The 17933-nt window shown below is 45.6% G+C and overlaps 1 protein-coding gene across 1 annotated transcript in view; it reads left to right on the top strand.

Annotated features, from left to right (window-relative positions):
* Positions 1 to 1402: 1402 nt before the first annotated feature.
* Positions 1403 to 17933, top strand: part of LOC118770724 (1-phosphatidylinositol 4,5-bisphosphate phosphodiesterase zeta-1-like) — a 45889-nt gene continuing 29358 nt past the window's right edge. Inside the window, exons 1-4 of the mRNA XM_036518490.1 lie at positions 1403 to 1604; positions 3553 to 3754; positions 8835 to 8979; positions 11101 to 11253. Of these exons, the coding sequence (XP_036374383.1) occupies positions 1403 to 1604; positions 3553 to 3754; positions 8835 to 8979; positions 11101 to 11253 (702 nt within the window). The remainder of the gene's footprint in view (positions 1605 to 3552; positions 3755 to 8834; positions 8980 to 11100; positions 11254 to 17933) is intronic.

Genomic DNA, 17933 nt, shown 5'->3' with positions numbered 1-17933 from the left:
AAAGTATTCTCATTCAAACTATAGTTTACTATTCCAATGTAATTTAGCTTTCATTGACTTTGCAAAAAAAAACTTGTTTTGAGCCAACTGCCACAGCAGTTGATCATGGTCAGTATGGTTCCGTTATATCGCCATGGCAGCAAAAATGTTCATGGGTGTGATGTCGCTAGGCAACAGCCATTCCATGAAAGAATGTGAACAACTAATTGTTTTTATATGAGTATTTTCAGGCTGTTAGAGCTTTCAGCTCATGGAATTTCAGATTATCAGGTTCACTACCTGAGGTAAGTTGTTTTACAAAGTGGGTTTCTAAAAGTATTGTCACTGAAAGCAGACTTGCCTACAGCAATAGGGTATATTTAACATGCAGGTGGGTTTGGTTGTTTTATTATAGATGTGTAAAGTACATTTCTGTCTTGCCCTGGAGGAAGGCCCTCTCAATTGAATATAATCATCTGTTCATTTAGAACGGTTCGCTGGAGGTGAAAATAAGTGTGGAGAAATCTATTGATCCCAAGTGCTGCAGTCTGTTAACTTCGAAAGAGATTTTACACATTGTTTACCAGCTACTCCTTCAATGTTGAGAACAAGGGAAATACAGCAAAGACAAAGGGAGCAGAGTGACATCTACATATGTACACAAATCTTTAGCATCACTTAAGATACGCATACTAAATTCTGCAACAGCTACAGTCGCACATTCATTTGCATTGTACGGGGGAGAGACGCTGGGCTCTGAACACAACAACAGAGGATTCAGGATACGGAGAGCCAGGCTGAGTTTGAATTATTCAAGGCCTGTTCGTTCTCCCTCCGGGACCTGGGAAGAGACACAGAGGAGAGACACAGTCTCAGGAGGGGGGGAAAGTTCCTTACCCGGGAGCCACCTTCAATCTCATCCTCTTTCTCTGAGCCTCAGTGAAAACAGCACAGCACCCAACGCAGGTAACAGCAAGAGAGCTCAGCACATTTCCCGGACAGGGAGTCAGACCACTCTGTAAATGTACCTCCACCTATGAGAAGCGCTGGGTGAGACGTCCAGCTGTTTTGAATTGTCTGCAGAGCGCAAATTCAACCTGTTTTCAATGGAGTGCGATTACACCTGTCATAACTCATCTTTGACCAACAGGGTGCTATCCATGATTTGTAATCCTTGCCAAAAAAAAAAAAGTTAGATTTATGTATAGTTTCCTCTGACATGTGAATGTTACGAAAGAGACTCATTTATCTACCAAAAAAAAAAGTTTCCAATCCAGCTATCAAATAAAATTTTGACGGAGGGGACCTGGTTGTAAATGTTGTTGCTGCAGCAACACTGTGAGAATGTAGAGTGTTTGTTCCTCATACAGGGCATCAAAAGGGACGATTTCAGCCCGTGGGGAAGAACTTGGAGGGAGGGAGGATGAAGCAGGCGCAGCCCTCCTCCTCTTCTTCCTCCTCCAGGAGGACGGAGATCCAGCACATTTTCGACCACTACTCCTCCGGCGAGGACGGCCTGCGAGCCACCGGCCTGCTCCAGTTCCTCCAAAGGGAGCAAGCTGAGCCTGCAGCCACTGACTCCATGGCAGACAGTTTGATCGACAAGTATGAGATTGATGAGACAGGTGAGCGTAGATACAAGGGGGGGTTTATGTATTAGCTCTCAATTAATCGGTGCTTTGCTCCATGCTGTCATAGCCATTGTCTTTTCCACGCATTGTCTCCCAGGCAATATCTGTTCTCTTTTTTTTTTTTTTTCCACTGAGTCAATGCTGAATCATGAGCCAAGACATGAGTTGTGGCACATTGGTACAGACATTATTAATTAATTTTTTAAAAAGCTTTTTCCCTATTATAGTTGCTCTAAGAAATCAGGGTCAAAGTTTTCAGCATCCCAACGAACGACCACCACAGGCAGAGAAATGTGATCAATAATCCTGCTGCAAGATCGAAAATGCAGGAATTTTGGCCATAAGATAATGTGGTGTTTACATGCGGAAAGGTTGCGCTTGAAGGCTTTGAAATCACCTGTAAACGTGATGAGGCCGTCGGACCGAAAGACTGGCCACGATAATCCCGCTAATGGCATTTTAAATAGGCTGTGGCCTGCTGCAATTACCGCTTGCGAGACACGCATTCAGCACAGTTCACATTGTGTTATTCTAATAGCGCTAATGGGATAAGTGCAATTACGCAATTGTCAAATCTTTTCCCGACATCTGGTCCCCCCCTGTTAGTTTGTGCCGTGGCGACTCTTAATTTGCAGCGGGCCGGAAGGAGGTGAATGCCAATGAGGTGCCGGCATTGGCGTCAGCTCAGTGTGCTGAATCCAGTGCCTCCAGGAGCAGTCTGATGTCAGCCTGCTCAAAGTGGATGAAGAAAAGGAATGGGAGCACAGGGGAGGGGTGGGGGGGGCGGGAGGGTCAGTGTGGATGAAGAAAAGGAACACAAACACAAGAGAGGGGATGACAGTATCTGCGGGGGTTTTGACTGGGTGGGGGGGTGGGGGCTGTCTAACAGAGCTGTCTGCCAGATGAGAAAAGGACTGACCTGCTGAAGAACCTCATAATTGATCTGTTTGGAGAGATTATTCGGATAAAACACCCCAGAATCCATACGGAATTCATTTAGTCGGGAGGGCGGGCTTCATCACGCGCAAGATATAAATGTCTTTGCCGATGCCTGGATGTAAGCATTCAGCGTGGGGGAGCTTCAGGCAATAGGGACCCTTTCGACAGGCGAATCGCTTTTGACCTAAGAAGTGGGCATACTGACTGCAGCTGCTCGAGGTATCTGCGGCACCCATCAACCGAAATAGTTCTTATCTGGGATCAGGTCTTACCTGGGCTAATAGGATTAGGACAGATCAATAATTGAGATCAAATAAGTTGGGAAATGAGTCACCGAGCAAGAACTCACGTACCACCACTATTTCAGGTGGCGCTCCCCGGCCTAGTCTAGTTTTAGAAGGATGGCATTGTTTAGTGGTAAAGGTTAAGGTTTTTAATCGTTGTTGACAGATCCATTCAGATTTGGCGCGGACTGTTTTCCCTCATGAAATAGCTGTGAATTACCTGCTGTTTGCATCAAAACAATTAGAGAGCTGCACTTAATTTCAGCAGCAGGCGGTGTAGTGGTTAGACTACTGCCGGTCAGGACGTGCCTGCTATTCCTTTCAACAAGCTACTTGAACCCAGGAAATTATTTCCATAACATTTGTTTGCAGAATATGGCTACAGAGCTAGAAGATATGAAACTGGAAGCGTGTTTAGTCGCTTTGATCATTTTTGTTTTCAAACGTGGATTTTGGAGCTATGTTCCCCAAATGCCTAGATTCACACTTGTGCATTAACATTTAGACATGAAAGACTGTTGCATCGAAACAGGGAAATTGCAGTTATGGCAGAGAAAGGCTTCAGGAACCACAAAAAGGATGAAGGGCTATCGTGTGTTTACTGTGAAAACTGATTTTGAAGTAGTCGTAATGCCTTGCTGTAAAAAACAAAGTCATTCCTATCAATAGAAGGAAAACTGCAGCTGTCCCCAAAGTAAAGAAAAACTCTCCCTTGGCAGCACGGACGAACAAGACCATGACGTTCCAGGGTTTCCTGCGGTATATGGAGTCCAAGAACTGCTGCGTGTTGAACCAGGAGCACACACGCGTGTACCAGGACATGGGTCACCCGCTCTGCCAATACTTCATCTCCTCCTCCCACAACACCTACCTGACTGCTGACCAGCTGGTGGGCAAGAGCCACCTGTTCGCCTACGTCAGGTACTGCGCTACCTATACATGGCCACCAGGGTGACGCTGTGGCAAAACTTGTACACAGGCGGTTGCAGGTTCATTTCCCACACAGTGATTAATAAGGTCATTAATCTGAATTAACCTGAATTGCAACAATGTAAGCTACGTCAGTTGCCTTGGACAAGGATGCCTGCCAAGCAAATTACATGAATAACAATAATTATAATGATACTGACCGAAACACGATTGAAACCTACAACCCTGTGGTCAAACTAATATCACACCTGCTATTATCGATGAGCTCCGTATGCTTTCGACTCTAGTGAAAACTAGACTCCTCGGGATCTTCATTGAAAGAGAAACTGAGAGAAACTGAGAGATCATATTCAGGTGTTTTCTCTCTGCCTATCTTTCTCTGCTCTTTCAAAACGTATTACCGGCATTGAGGGCAGCCTTCTCGACAAGCAGCTGCTCATGCCCTCGCTCCCCTGAAATCAATAGGAATTCATTCTGCTCTGAAAGGAGTGTTTGGTGAGCAAACTTTTAGTCACAACTCAAGTTGCAATCAGTTGCCATGGATACAGACAGAAGAAGGTGGGAAAAGTTAACTCTGAGACAACCGCTGCATCAAAAAACTAAATAAATAACGTACTCATTGATTACTTGTCAGTGTGGACAGACGGTTTATTCATGGTTCTGTTTTAGCTTTATGTCACTTTAACCCTAAAAACCCTAACATGTGGAATGGAAGGTTTTTTTTTAGGTTACTGGCCCCACCATCCATTGCTATTTATTGGGAACATGAGCAGTGATATTGACCTGAGGGGCAAAATAACATTGTCAAACGTTAAGCACTGCAGCAGACATCACAACTTTGAGTATCATGTTTTTAATAATACATGAAGACTTTGTCTGCTACTTTCGTGAGGCCAGGTTCCAAAATGAGCTTACTGCTAATCTCAGTGTCTGTAAGGGGAAGCAACTGGGCTGATGCACCAGCACCGTAACAGTCTCTCTGACCTGGTCCATAAATCCAGTATCTGACTGGGACATGAATACTGGGACAGTGTTGGTCCAGTTCACTGTACCAGCCCAGGACACTGGTTCACCAATGGAGCGAGTGCAGACAGGAGAGTTCAGATAATCACACTGCCTTCCTCTCGTGCTGGTCAGTCGCAGTCCGACACACAGCCTTTCTCATCTTTGCTGCTCGGAGGAATTTGTGAATCTGACGGGTCTGTGGGTCGCCCTTCTTGCTCTCGAACCGACAGAGTCCAGCCTCTGAGGCTTCCGCGGTCCAGCCTGCAGCTGTCTGTCAGTGCCGCCTGCAGCCAGCATTGCCGCTTCCACTCGGAGCGCACCTGAAGGCTCTCACGTCCTTCCCATTGATTTCACCTTTCCGCTCGGGGAATGACTGCATTATGACGAAGCCCTTATGCGTTAAGGAGCTTGACCAACAGACGAAGGGCAATGGCAGCACCCTGCCTGTGCATGTCATTGTCACGGCCGCTGACACCGATGTCCATCTGGTGACACACACACACACATACACACACACACACACACACACACACACGTACACACGCATACACCCAGAGTTCAGGACGTTTCATTTTCATTAAGGCCATAATGAATCGGTCAGAAAACCCAGCTGGCTTTAATAAGGGGGCCTTGCCGCCCGGCAAGAGCCGCCATTTAATCGATACGTCAATTCCGGCCCTTCCGCTCTGCTGTCAGTTGCCGATAACGACCTCCAGTATTTATGGTAGCTTCCATTTCATTACCCTCTCCGCGCTGCTACCACGAGCAGCGCCCTCATGTGGACAGCATGTAGGCTACATTGATAAAACCCATTGGCTGGCAATCTGACATTAGTGTTGCTATTGTGTGTTAAAAGTCTCTTATCAACACCCGAATCCGAAATTCCAGCCGCCACCTCACCTCTCCTACCCCCTCTGTTTACACACGCGCCGAAGAGGATTGAGGCAAAATGCCCGCACCGTTCGATCCTCTCTGATCCCCCCTGACATTCCTAACTAACACGGCAGATGCCGAAAAGGCCTTCCTAATGGAAAAGAATAAGCTAAAATAAGGAGAGGGGGTTGATGGAGACAGAAAATGAGTTTTATTGCCCTTGGGCACATAGAACACTCTGTAATATATAGCCTTCTCTCTGAGCCGCTGGTAAGGGCAGTTTTCTTTACTTAATGAGAATTCCATGAGCTGTGTAGTAATTTGAGTGCTGAGAATGACTTTCCCTTTCCCTTCTGCTTTAGCAGTGCAGCCCCGCATTACGCTGTCATTCTTTTTTAACACTCTCGGCCACAGCATATCGCACAGTGATCCCCCCACCCCCACCTCCACCTTTTTCTGCATGTGTGCCAGAAGATAAAAGAGGGAAAACACTGAGGTGTCATTGTTTCTGTTTGTCTGGAACAAGCCTTTTCATGTTTTCTCTTCCTGGTAGATGAGTTGGAACTGGATTGAGAATATTGTTAACATTTTTTTTTTTTTTTGGCATCGGGCTCATTTCGGAAGATTACGTGATCGCTTGGTTACGTGACGGGCCTAATATGTGTCACTCTTGCCCAAGAGTTCCAGGAAATGTCTCTTAATCAGAAGTTGAAGAAGAAGAACTTGACGCATTACTTTGCAAATGTATTGTTTTACTCTTGCGCTGGTGTCTCGAGCCTGCTACTGATTAAAGCAGCACCATCAGGAGCTTTTTTATGCAAAGAGTTTCCTACCTTTCCATCTGAGACAGAGGAAATTTTTATTGCTAGAATACTTAAGGAATACATTAGACAGAGATGTGCCTTGGTGTCACTCGGTGGTATTGCCTGAAAATCAGATAAAGAACCGAACTGAACTGCACAACTTGATGAACTGACAGCAGTCTGCACACAGACACGGCAGTATTCTCTGGAATCCTTCTCAAAAGCAACACACACACACAGTTTAATTCCAAATGGAAAGACTTCTAAATAAATCATAAAGAACCGTAACAAATGCCATGGCACGCTATCCTAAGAGGCTAAATTTGGCAGCTGCGAGAATTAAATGTCAGTTGTTTCTGGGGATGAGCAATTAGTGTCATTTGCCAAGTGTGCTGGAATTAATCGCGGGGGTGCAACCAAACCAGAGGGGTTCTGTCGAGAGGTAACGGTCTGGGCAGGTTTAATTGAGAAGTCAACAGATCTGTGCACTGAAGCGGACTTAGCTCCAAGAAACGTCGGCTCTGGTTAGCTTTTAAGTGCGATAGCATCGTACTTTATTCGACCGGCGGCCGAGCGTGAGACGGGGCAGATTAAATTGGCGCACGGAACGGTTGAAAAGTTTTTCAGTTTTTTTTTTTTGCCTTCCCCAGAGAGCCACGGCAATACAGAAAGGTGTAAATATGCGTTATTTTTCCCTTTGGCTATTTCTTGATTTCGTACCTGGCATATCTTTTGGGATGTGTGCATGTTTTATTTTTGAGTGAAATACGACCGAATCCTTTAAGGCTTTTAGAGAAGACGGAGCAAACAGCAAGCAGTCTGGTTTGCAGTCCGCGAACGCCGTTGCTGTTTTTCAGTGCGCATTACCATAACAGCTGCGGAAACGGCGTCCGTTTAACGGTTCTGGGGCGTCGTCTAATGCCCACCACGATGCCAGCCGGAGTGTAGTTTATGACAGTGCATCAGGGGAGAGGCAGGGTTTTTGGACGGCCACTCGCGAGCCAGAGACACACAGGTGGATAAGACGCTGTCGGGTTGCTGCCTACCTCTTCCCTCCCCCCTTTGGGACAAGCCGCTGGTCCCATGCCAACCTCTCCTGTCCAGCTACAAGTGATATACTGACAAAACACTACATCAATAGATGAGCTGGCCATTAAATATCTCTGTGTGAATGAGAAGGAGCAAAAGGAAAGGAGAAGGGGAGGGGGGGGGGGGAGACTAAAAAGAGACGAGTATATCAAATGGCACAAAAGGAGAAGGGGAGGGAGGAGACACAACAAAATATGTGTGTGTGTGTGTGTGTGTGTGTACATGAGCGTGAGTGCAAATGAGTACATGCGTGTGTGAGTGTGTTAACTGTGTTAAAATGTGCTTTGGGTGTGATTAGAGAATACCGAGTTGCACTGTGATTTGCTGCTCGTTTCTGCTGTGCGGATCCAGTAGCCTCTGGTAATAACACTATGAACTGGCGGAGTATCTGGTTTTCACATGTGTTATTGATATCTCCCAATGCGAAAATTGATCCAGGAAATGTTCTATCAGTGTCAGACTAATTGACTATAAAATGAGGAGGGGAGAGAGCACTTTAGAAGGCTGCCAATGTGAAGGAGAATATTCCTGTTTGGAGTGTATGTCCAGTGTCTAACTATATAATTATATTATACATCTCCCCACATTTCTCTGCACACTCCCTGGCCATTTCACCACCCCCCTACATTCATCTCCTTCTCCATCCTGTGCTATTATTAGTCTCCTGTTGAGTAAGGAAAAAGTGAAGGGCTTAATTCTGACCCCAAGCCAATTTCCACATTAAATTGCTGGCCTGGTAGGTTGCTACGAGGGAGAGAGTATTGAATGCACAATCAAGCCAGAGAAACACTCAAGTGAGTATGAGGGATGACAAGTGGAGGAACTGGCATGTGGGATACTTATTATGTCCTCTCACAGCTGTTCAAATTCTCACAGAGCCAGAACACGGTGTTTCACTTTGTACAGGTCACTTGATACTTGCACCTCTTCCCTGTATAGTTTATTTCTGCATACTTTATTTCTTTCTCCTTTCTCATTTTGTGTGTGTGTGTGTGTCTGAATGTGTGGGTGTGTGTGTATGCGTGTGTGAATGTGTGCATGTCTGGGTGTGTGTGTCTGAATGTGTCGGTGTGTGTGTGTGTGCGTGTGTGAATGTGTGCGTGTCTGTGTGTGTGTGTCTGAATGTGTGGGTGTGTGTGTGTGCGTGTGGGAATGTGTGCGTGTGTGTTTTGTGTGTGTGCGTGTGTGTATGTGTGGGTGTGTGTGTGTGCATGTGTATGTGCATGTGTGGGTGTGTGTCTGTTTTGTGTGAATGTGTGCGTGTTTGTGTGTGCACGTGTGTGTGTGTGTGTGTCATTAAGCGCACTGCGGAGAGGGTGCCGCTGTCTGGAGATTGACTGCTGGGACGGCTCTGACGCGGAGCCCGTGGTGTACCACGGCTACACGCTGACCAGCAAGATCCTCTTCAGGGACGTCATCGCCACCATCGAGCAGCACGCTTTCGAGGTACCCGTTTCCTCAGCGCACACGGCGTTGGCTCGACTCCCTCACAGTCTCAGCGCAGGAGGACCACCTGCTGCACGGACATCTTCACAAGCAATATTTTTCCCTGTACAGCGTGACTCGCCGCTTTGATCCCGGAGGCGGTCACGGTAGATTTAAACTCCAGGGCCACGCAGGCAGCGCGACGGCGAATCGGCCCGCGTTACGAATTCCCGCGCAGACAGCGGGGTGGAAACGGAGCGGTCGGGGGTGGGTGCGGAGGAGGTGCGGGGGCGAGGTGTTCCCTAATGTATTCAGTGTGAAGCCTTGTCCAGGAAACACATGCGTTTCTGACACAGCCACGGCGCATGGAGCATACAGGAGAGGCTGTTTGTTTAGTCCTTTCACATCAAAATGCATATTCTGAGGCTTTTCCTCCCCCAGGGGCTATTCTGTGTGCATCAGGCTTTGTTCCGTCTCTGTCACCCTTAGGCAAAAACAACGATGTAGCCGGAACCGGGCAAAAACAAGCGGTGAATGTTAGATCTCGGAAAGCTAAAGGCCTTGTTGCCTTGATGAATTGTTTTCCCATCCCAGAAATGAACCGCCTGCAAATGAGAGAAACTCCTCTGATAATCGCATCGACTGCCATTACTCACTTAACGCAATTCCTCTCAGGTGCAAGGCATAAATAATATAGTAATTACATGATCGGGAATCTAATCGCCCCGTGGATTATCTCATTAAATACTGAATGTATCCACAGCATAACGCGTTCGTTGCACATTTGAAGTGTGGTTTAACGATCGAAGTTGTTGGCACGGGCTGTCAGACAATCAGTATAAGAAGAAATCAATTTTTTTTTCATCATTGTCTTGTATACAGTACAACAGAAAAATATATTTGAATACATATTGATTTTGCAGCAGCTTTAATTAAAGGTGTAGAGTTTTCATCCTGACTGCTTTTAAGTTTTGGTTAACTGGGATTTGTAATCATGCTCAGTCTGTACTCAGCCCTGAAGTACTGCATTTGAACTGAAGATAGAAAGAACAAATGAGCAAACACACAAGTGCCTACAGAAGTGAGTGCGATTTCATTAAAAGGCACCTAGAGCCAGTTAATCAGACTTGACCGTTTAGCAGTCAGCAGCGCCTACAGAGTTTATTTACAAGTGCTGCTTGGTTCAACATTGTTATTTTCTCATGGACAAGCCTAGCAGCCGTTCTCAATGTATGTTGTGTCATGATGTCGCCGGATCATGACATTTCTGAGGCATCCATCAGATGTCACAGGAAGTCACTGTGATGCCACGCACCCCCACTGTGAGAGGCTGACTGTGAAGGCCACTCTCACGCTCCTGCCTGACCGCTTACAGTCCATTTGGAAAACATGGTCCCTGTGAGGGCCTGCACAGCTCAGTCACGTATCATCCAAGCCTGTCATCAGTTGAGTTCAGGCTGTTTTCCGAAAGAGAAAGAATGAACCTCCGCGTGACACCCACACAGGGCCGTATCCATGGCGTTTCACCGCGTTCTGGGCCTCTATTGTGATGTCATCCTTGGACCCTCTCCTTGAGTAGGTTTAGTGTTCCTTCTCAACAGCCCTTGTGAGGCCAGATATGCCTTAATCACCCAGCAGTCCTTGATGAAGGAAATCCCGCATGAATGTGGTAGAGGCAGACCGGATTCATCCCAGATCAAAGGGAACTTAAAGCCCCACATTGCGGAATCACATTAAGGCCCGGTATTTGCCATAAAGGTGCAGCTATTTGAAGTCTTTTTTTTGTTATGTTGCAATCAATGGCCTCAAAGAAAAGAATGAAACGATGATGTGGGAAATGTATGGTTTCTAAAGAGGAGGATAAACAAGAAATAAATGAAAACTATAATTACACAATGCACTCATGCCTATTAATTTATATATTCTGCCTGACCCTAACTATCATCTTTGAAATATAACTAAGCAGATGTCAGAGTTTTTTCAAAGCATGTTTTAATAATATGTGGGATGGTGACAATTGATCAGACTGTGGTAACTGGATAACATATTTAGAAGCAAATTAGACATATTTGCAGGGATAAAAATGTCTGGTACATAAAAACAGTGCTCTGTTGGTAAAGAGGGGTGTTTGGTAATTGGCAGGTCTCCCCCTATCCTGTGATCCTGTCCCTCGAGAACCACTGCAGCCCACCCCAGCAGCAGGTCATGGCCCAATATCTCACCTCCATCCTGGGCGATAAGCTCCTGAGTGCCAGCCTGGACCCAGCCGCCCCCGAGGAACTGCCCAGCCCACAGGTAATCTGCCCCCATTTGGACGAGGTCACTTTTCCTCAACCTAGCCTGGCAAGCTGACCGATACATGGTATAGGATACTTCTCTGTCTGGAAACTCTGGAGCAGGGCTTGTAACCGAAAGGTTGCAGGTTTGATTCCCCACTGGGGCACTGCTGCTGTACTCCTGGGGAAGGTACTTAACCCAAATTGCCTCAGTAAATATTCAGCTGTATAAATGGATAACATGTAAAACTGTAGCCTATGTAAGTCGCTCTGGATAAGAGCATCTGCTAAATGACAGTAATGTGATGTAATATTTCATATTGGCCAACTGCAGATCCAGCATTAATTACAAATTCATGATTCAGCCTTGGGGCATTGCTTATCCGTGATAGGATGACTTTTCTGAGCTATCTGACCAATCAAAACAATCTGACCCTTCTGTGCCTCTCCCTGCTCTTGTCCAGGGGTATGTGTGACTGACAGGTCATTAACAAACTGTAAATATTGTGGATTGACATACATTAACAACATCATGAGCGGAGCAGGCTACCCTTGTGTTATCCTCATCCAGGGTCGTACTTCGGCAGTCTAACCAAAAGAAACGGTCCTCATTAGCAATGCAGCTGTGCACCTTCCTGTCATTGTTACTGACCGTGTTATTGAGCAACAGCTGGCTGACCATATTTTCATTGCTTATATATGGTCAGCCCACAGAAACATCGCCTCTCTTTATAACCTGAAAAGGACATTTGCCAATTACTATCAGCAAGACTGAGGTGAGCAAATGCAGCAAAATCACAGGCAGACTGCATGACACAAACGTGTCTGTCAGACACAAAACCCAGTTAAAATGTAGCCACCTCACAACCGCACACCTTATTCAGTTGCACGGCGTTAAAGGAAGCGCGACGTGCGAAACATACATACTTGCTTTTTTGGTAAGCACTTGTGAAATGGAGGGGCGGCACGATAATGTCAAAAGTATATTGACTCCACAGCAGCTCTCTGGGATTAAGACGAAAGAAGACAGCAGCAAATGCAACAACTCTATGGGCTGTGAATTAGATTTTTATTACAGTTTGGTGAGCTAAACAGTCCCCAGGAAGTAGCAGTCTCGGTGATCGCGTTACATGCATTTGCCCTTTGTCCCTGTTGCATTTGCATCCTGTGCAAAGGTTTTTTTTTCCCCTAGCATATTTCTGTCCCTCTCGCTTGTGCTTACTGTGAGTAATCAACACTTGCCCTCTCTCTGCAATCGGACCCATGCGCTCTGAGTACCCATTTATTGTACTAAAGCACACCCGTTCATACCCCGTTCAGACTCCCCCCCCCCCCCCTTTCCCGTTGTATACGGGCACGAAAGTACGGCAGAGTTCAGACAATGGTCTTAAGTGGCCTCTCCAACACACTGCTTTAGCCTAATGAGCCATTTAATGAGCCATTCTTTAATCTTGCAGCTGCAGGTGGAAGGCTCGGGCTAAACATAATTGCGGTGCATGCTGATCCTGTCTGCGCAGCCCAGGCTGAAGGGTCTGGAAGAGGTGGTAGCACTTAACAGTCCTTCCTTTATCAGAAGCTGCCGCGCTGTAACTTCAGAACCGTAATCACACTAGGCCCTGAGAGGCAGCGTGACAGGGAGACAAAAAGAACAACAGAGATACGGGGTGGAGAGAGTATAATAATATATTTTTTGGGGGTTATGTTAGCTTTTAACCCATAATAGCAGTGTTGCTGTTGTCATTTTAAGATTTCCTGTGAATTTTGAGCGACTTTGGCTTCTGCTCTAACTGTGAAGAGGACACCTTGACGACTGGATTGAGTGGTGCAGCGTCGTGGCTGTGCATGTGAGGATTTCTGAAGCAAAGCCATTTAGTCAGGTGAAAGGATAAGGAGCACCCTGCTGATCCTTCAAGGCTGCAGACTAATTTAGATTGCAGTGATCCTCCTGTGATCAGTGCCAAGCCAATCTGATGAGGAAATTGGTTTAAGACGGTTGAAAGTAATCCCATTGGAACACTATTAACAAAAACTGCGGTATCCTCACTAGACCACAGGCATCCTGTCTGAAACACCTGCATCCTCAATAAACAACAGGTTCCACACAAAAACACCAGCATTCTCACTAAAACACTAGCATCTTCACCAAAACACTAGTGCTCTCACTAAAACACAAGCAGTCTCATGAAAACACCAGCCTCCTAACTAAAACACCAGTGTCTTCACTAACACTAGCAGCCTCACAAAACACCAGCGTCCCCACTAATACACCAGCATCCTCACTAAAACTCCAGCATCCTCATTAAAACACTGAAGTCATCCCTAAAACACCACCAACGTCCTCACTGAGAGTCTCCCCTGTAAAAAGTACCCCAGATAAAGCAGCAGCGTTTCTCAGCGCATCTTGTATCATAGCAAGAGCACGCCGGTATTGCACTGAATAGAATAAAACACGGGTTATTTTCAGCAGGAGAGATGTGGCGGCGCTTTCACTCTCTCTCTCCCGCGCCGAGCAGAGGAGCGTCTTCCTGCGGATATCAGCCCTGCCTCAATGCGATATGTCAGAGCATTCCTCAAGATAAATCGAGGAGATTTTCCGGGAGTAGATATGAACGGCGCCAAAGCTGGTTTTGAGAACTGTTCATTTCGATCTTGCCTCTTCGAGCAGACTTTATTTGAAAAAAAAACCTTCCTTGTAAACCTCTCTTATTGATAAATGCCTGGCAGGGACCGAAAAAGAAATGTGTTCGTGTTAGTGTCATTTGTCTCCTATTAAAAGAGCAAAGGAATCGGTCACAAAGGAATGCCTGTCCCCTGCTGTAGCATGTCTGTTTGCCTGCTTTCTGTAAATCATCACGATGAAGCGTGGTTTGGCTTGTGGCGGAGATATCCCACTGCTCATTGTTTTAATTCATTTTTTATTACTTTAGCACCATTAATTTAACAAAGACATTGTGACAGAGACCTGCCACTAAAACACTCAAGCATCTTAGCATCTTAAAGGCAAGCAATGTATATTCTAAGAGATAAACCAGGACAAGTATGGAATGGTAATTATGCAATAACAATAAATATCAGTAAGACTGAGACAATGAGATATATTTCAGCTACGCTGGTTTGCGAACAAAGAGATCTCATGATGCAGCATCTAACAATTATGCAATACAATGTAGTTTGGTATCATATATAAGATTTGCTCTTGAGAGGATGAAAAATCTTTGGTGCCATAAATTAGATAAAAGTGAGTAAAAGGTTTGAAAATTTCCCTTCAGTCCCTTAATTGCAATGGTAGACAAACTTTTGAGAGCAAGTCCTTCTTTTGTAACACGCACCCTAACATATGGAGGCGGGGTTTCACGTAACCTTCAGGCATATCCGGTTGGGTGGTAAAAGGAGGGAAGTGGTGAAGGGGGCGGTGCTTGTTTCCATCTTTCTTTTTTATGGTTTTGAATCTTTGAGCATAGATTTTTAAGAGCAGATTATACACTATGTTGTATATTGGGTTCATCATAATGTCTATGCATTCAGTGGTGATGCGGGAGTTAAGCCTCGGGAACCCCAGTATGGATGGGGGTTATGAGAGAATCATCGATCTGAATCAACCACAGCATTTTGTTGTGGAAAGCTAGGTCTTTTGTTTGGTTTGTACATGTCAGCAATGGATTACTTTTGTATGTATAATATAATGTTTAATGTAACTGTCCAGTGCACAGATTACTGTAACATCAGGGCTCTCAGATTTTTTGAAGGCGATATAAATAATCTGTTGCACAGTGTCACTGAACTACAATGGGTGATACCCTCTGATGGCCAGGACAAGCTGACATAGTAGAATAAGTGTTGTTTGTATGTGTCCTTGGTGGCAGGAATGTGTGTGCTATTTAGGTCAATCCAATCAAATCAAATTTACTTGTTACAGCACATTTTTACAACTGAGACTGTACAAATAGCACTGTATTAACATTTTCCAGAGGGACTCAAACGAACAGAAAATCCCAGGCCAACAGGGGAAAAAGTCGTAAACTGGTTGCAGTGGGTCTATTCTAACACCAGTAAGGTGGACAGAGGATGGCATGCAGCCGTAGTCCAGGCTTCTTGTTCTTCATGGCTGGTAGATTAGCAGGTGCCGCAGTGCCACAGAAGCAATCTGAAGCCCCAGCAGGGGCTCCAGAGCAGAAGGGGAGAAAAGAAAGGGTGAGAGAGAAGTAACCTGTGTGCAACAAGGAAAACCCAGACAGAATAACGCTGTCGGCAGTATAACTAAAAGATTGGAGGCGGAGGGCCGGCACAGTCATGACAGCAGACCTGAAGCTGTCACCACCAGATCATGGCTGGAACTGTGAAATATTGACTTACCATGACACAATATAGAGACAGCACTGACAGCTTTGTCCACAAAAAACTCTGTGGCTTGTGTCAGTCCTCCAACTCCCACTCCTTAACTAAAGGATTTGCTGAGTTTTACGCCTTGACATGAAGATTGAGAGATTGTCTGCACCCGATGCTGGACATGAGCAAGAAGACTGTTCCAATACAGAGGGAAACTCGATAGAAGAAAGCTCAACTACCTGCTGTACTTTTTGCTACTCTTGGAATAAGTCAGCACCTTGTGAATGAAGAGCATGTGGGTGGTTATATGGAAAAATGAGATCTCTGAAATGGAGAGGCAAGCCCAATTAAGGCCCTAAAAGTAAGGAGAAGTATCTTATAGTCAGCTCAGAATTTAATAGGTAGTCAGTAAGGAGAAGCTAACAACTGGGTTGATGGGCTCAGATCTTCTTGTTCTGGTTAGAATGTGAGAAACTGCATTTTGGACCAATTAGAGAGCTTCCACAGAGGTGTTTGTGCATCATTACAATTGCGGTCTATAAGTACAGCCTAGAAGCAATGAAAGCATGAACAACTTTTACGTTTTTGTTAGCCATTTGGCAGATGCTGTTTTCCAGAGCACACCACTGCAGAGGTGTCCCTGTGAGAGTCAGCCGGCCTGCGTAAGCTACCAACGTTCGCCTGACCTTACCGCTGAAGCCGGACACTTGGAGAAGGACTATGCAAATGGTATTCTGTTACTCTCTGTGAAAGTGTCCCCTGTTCCAGCGAACTCTCTGTTCACTGTACCGTAAAAAAAGGGGAGGGGTCGAATGAGAGCGGGGTAATAGCAGCATAGCTCTGAAAGGGTATAATTTCCGATGTGACGGATATGCAAGGCTGAACCTCGAGAGCGGGGGGCCCGGGAAGATTCACGCGCGCTAACGCACGCAGATTCAGGATGTAATTATTTTTCGGGTCTATCCCCTCCACTGTGGCAGCAAATGATCCCAGCAGGGAACGATTATGGAGCCGATGTCTTCCAGCAGATGAAACCGCGGGCTCTGGTGGTAGCTGCTGGGGAGGGATGCGCCTTACCCGCGGCGACGGATTCGGGTGGGGACCGCGCGGCAGAGAACGAGGCGCTGTTGTGTTCTTCTCCTCCGTTTGTTCTCCCCCCACCCACGTCAGCTGTGCGTCTTGCTGGCTGTAAACTGCGCCGGGAGACATCAAAACATTTAACATTTTATACAGTCACGTCAAATGGATCTCAGATACAGAATCATAAAACCCGTGCAATTTGGGGCTCATGTGCGATTCATGAATTTCAGATGAAGCCCTTACATGCACCACCGTGTTTAGGGTCTTAAGTCGTGTGGCTTTTTTATGTGAAGAGCAGCTATACACCCCTGCGAAGACACCATAACAAGAACTGGAAATGCATTTATCCTTTGTCTTTTTTAACTTTTTACATAATATTGAGTCCAGGTCCGTTCCCTCAAATCCACACATGAATTGCACAGACAAATGCTAATGCACAGACCAATGCAAATTCTTAGGCAGGTAAAAATGCATCGGCAATGCAGGAACATGAGGAGAACAACTAGAAAGACAAGATTTTCATTTCAGATTGCAATAAACTTCCCTTCTCTCCAGTAATAATGCCATTTATACTGTGCCTGTCTAGATTCTGCTTTTGTAGATAACTCTGATCATCTGTCGTAACTAAAAGGTTACATGAATGTAGCTGAAAGGTTGTAAGTTTGATTCCCAGTTGGAGCGGTGGAACCACCTGTTCTGATGGCCCTCTCTTCCCTTCACACCCTAACACAGACAGAGCCACAGGGTCTCTGGTGTGGGGGTGTGTTTTGGTTAGGGTGCCGGCCTGGAAAATGTTGCATTGCTGGATTTAATCCAGGGTATAGCACTTTTGCTGTACCCTTGAGCATGGTACTTAACCTGAATTGCCTCAATAAATATCTGTCTAAACTGCAAGTGAACAATGCAAATTATTCAGATAATTTAATCTTAATTATGAATCGCATATTTGAATGAATGTAACATTAATCATAATGCCCCAGGAAGAGATGTGTGTGTGTATGTGTATGTGTATGTGTATGTGTGTGCTTTAGGTGCAGGGCTCCCTTTTGGATAACAGACTGATGAAATCCCAACTACCATTCTAGGCATGATTTATAAAAGGAAGAGATGGAGCCAATGGATCCTGATTTCATTACTGCACCTGGCTAACCCTCTCAGCCTGAAAACCCCAGCCTAACTGTTTGTGCTGCTACCAAACTCCCGAATATGGCAAAAGCTCTGTCAATATGCATTTCATTTTTTCTGGATACGTTTTGATTGCGTCCACCGAACAAGCGTTTTCAAATAGACAGG

This window comes from Megalops cyprinoides, chromosome 23 (assembly GCF_013368585.1).
Source record: "Megalops cyprinoides isolate fMegCyp1 chromosome 23, fMegCyp1.pri, whole genome shotgun sequence".
Classification (NCBI taxonomy): domain Eukaryota; kingdom Metazoa; phylum Chordata; class Actinopteri; order Elopiformes; family Megalopidae; genus Megalops; species Megalops cyprinoides.
This window is presented reverse-complemented; position numbering and strand designations above follow the sequence as displayed.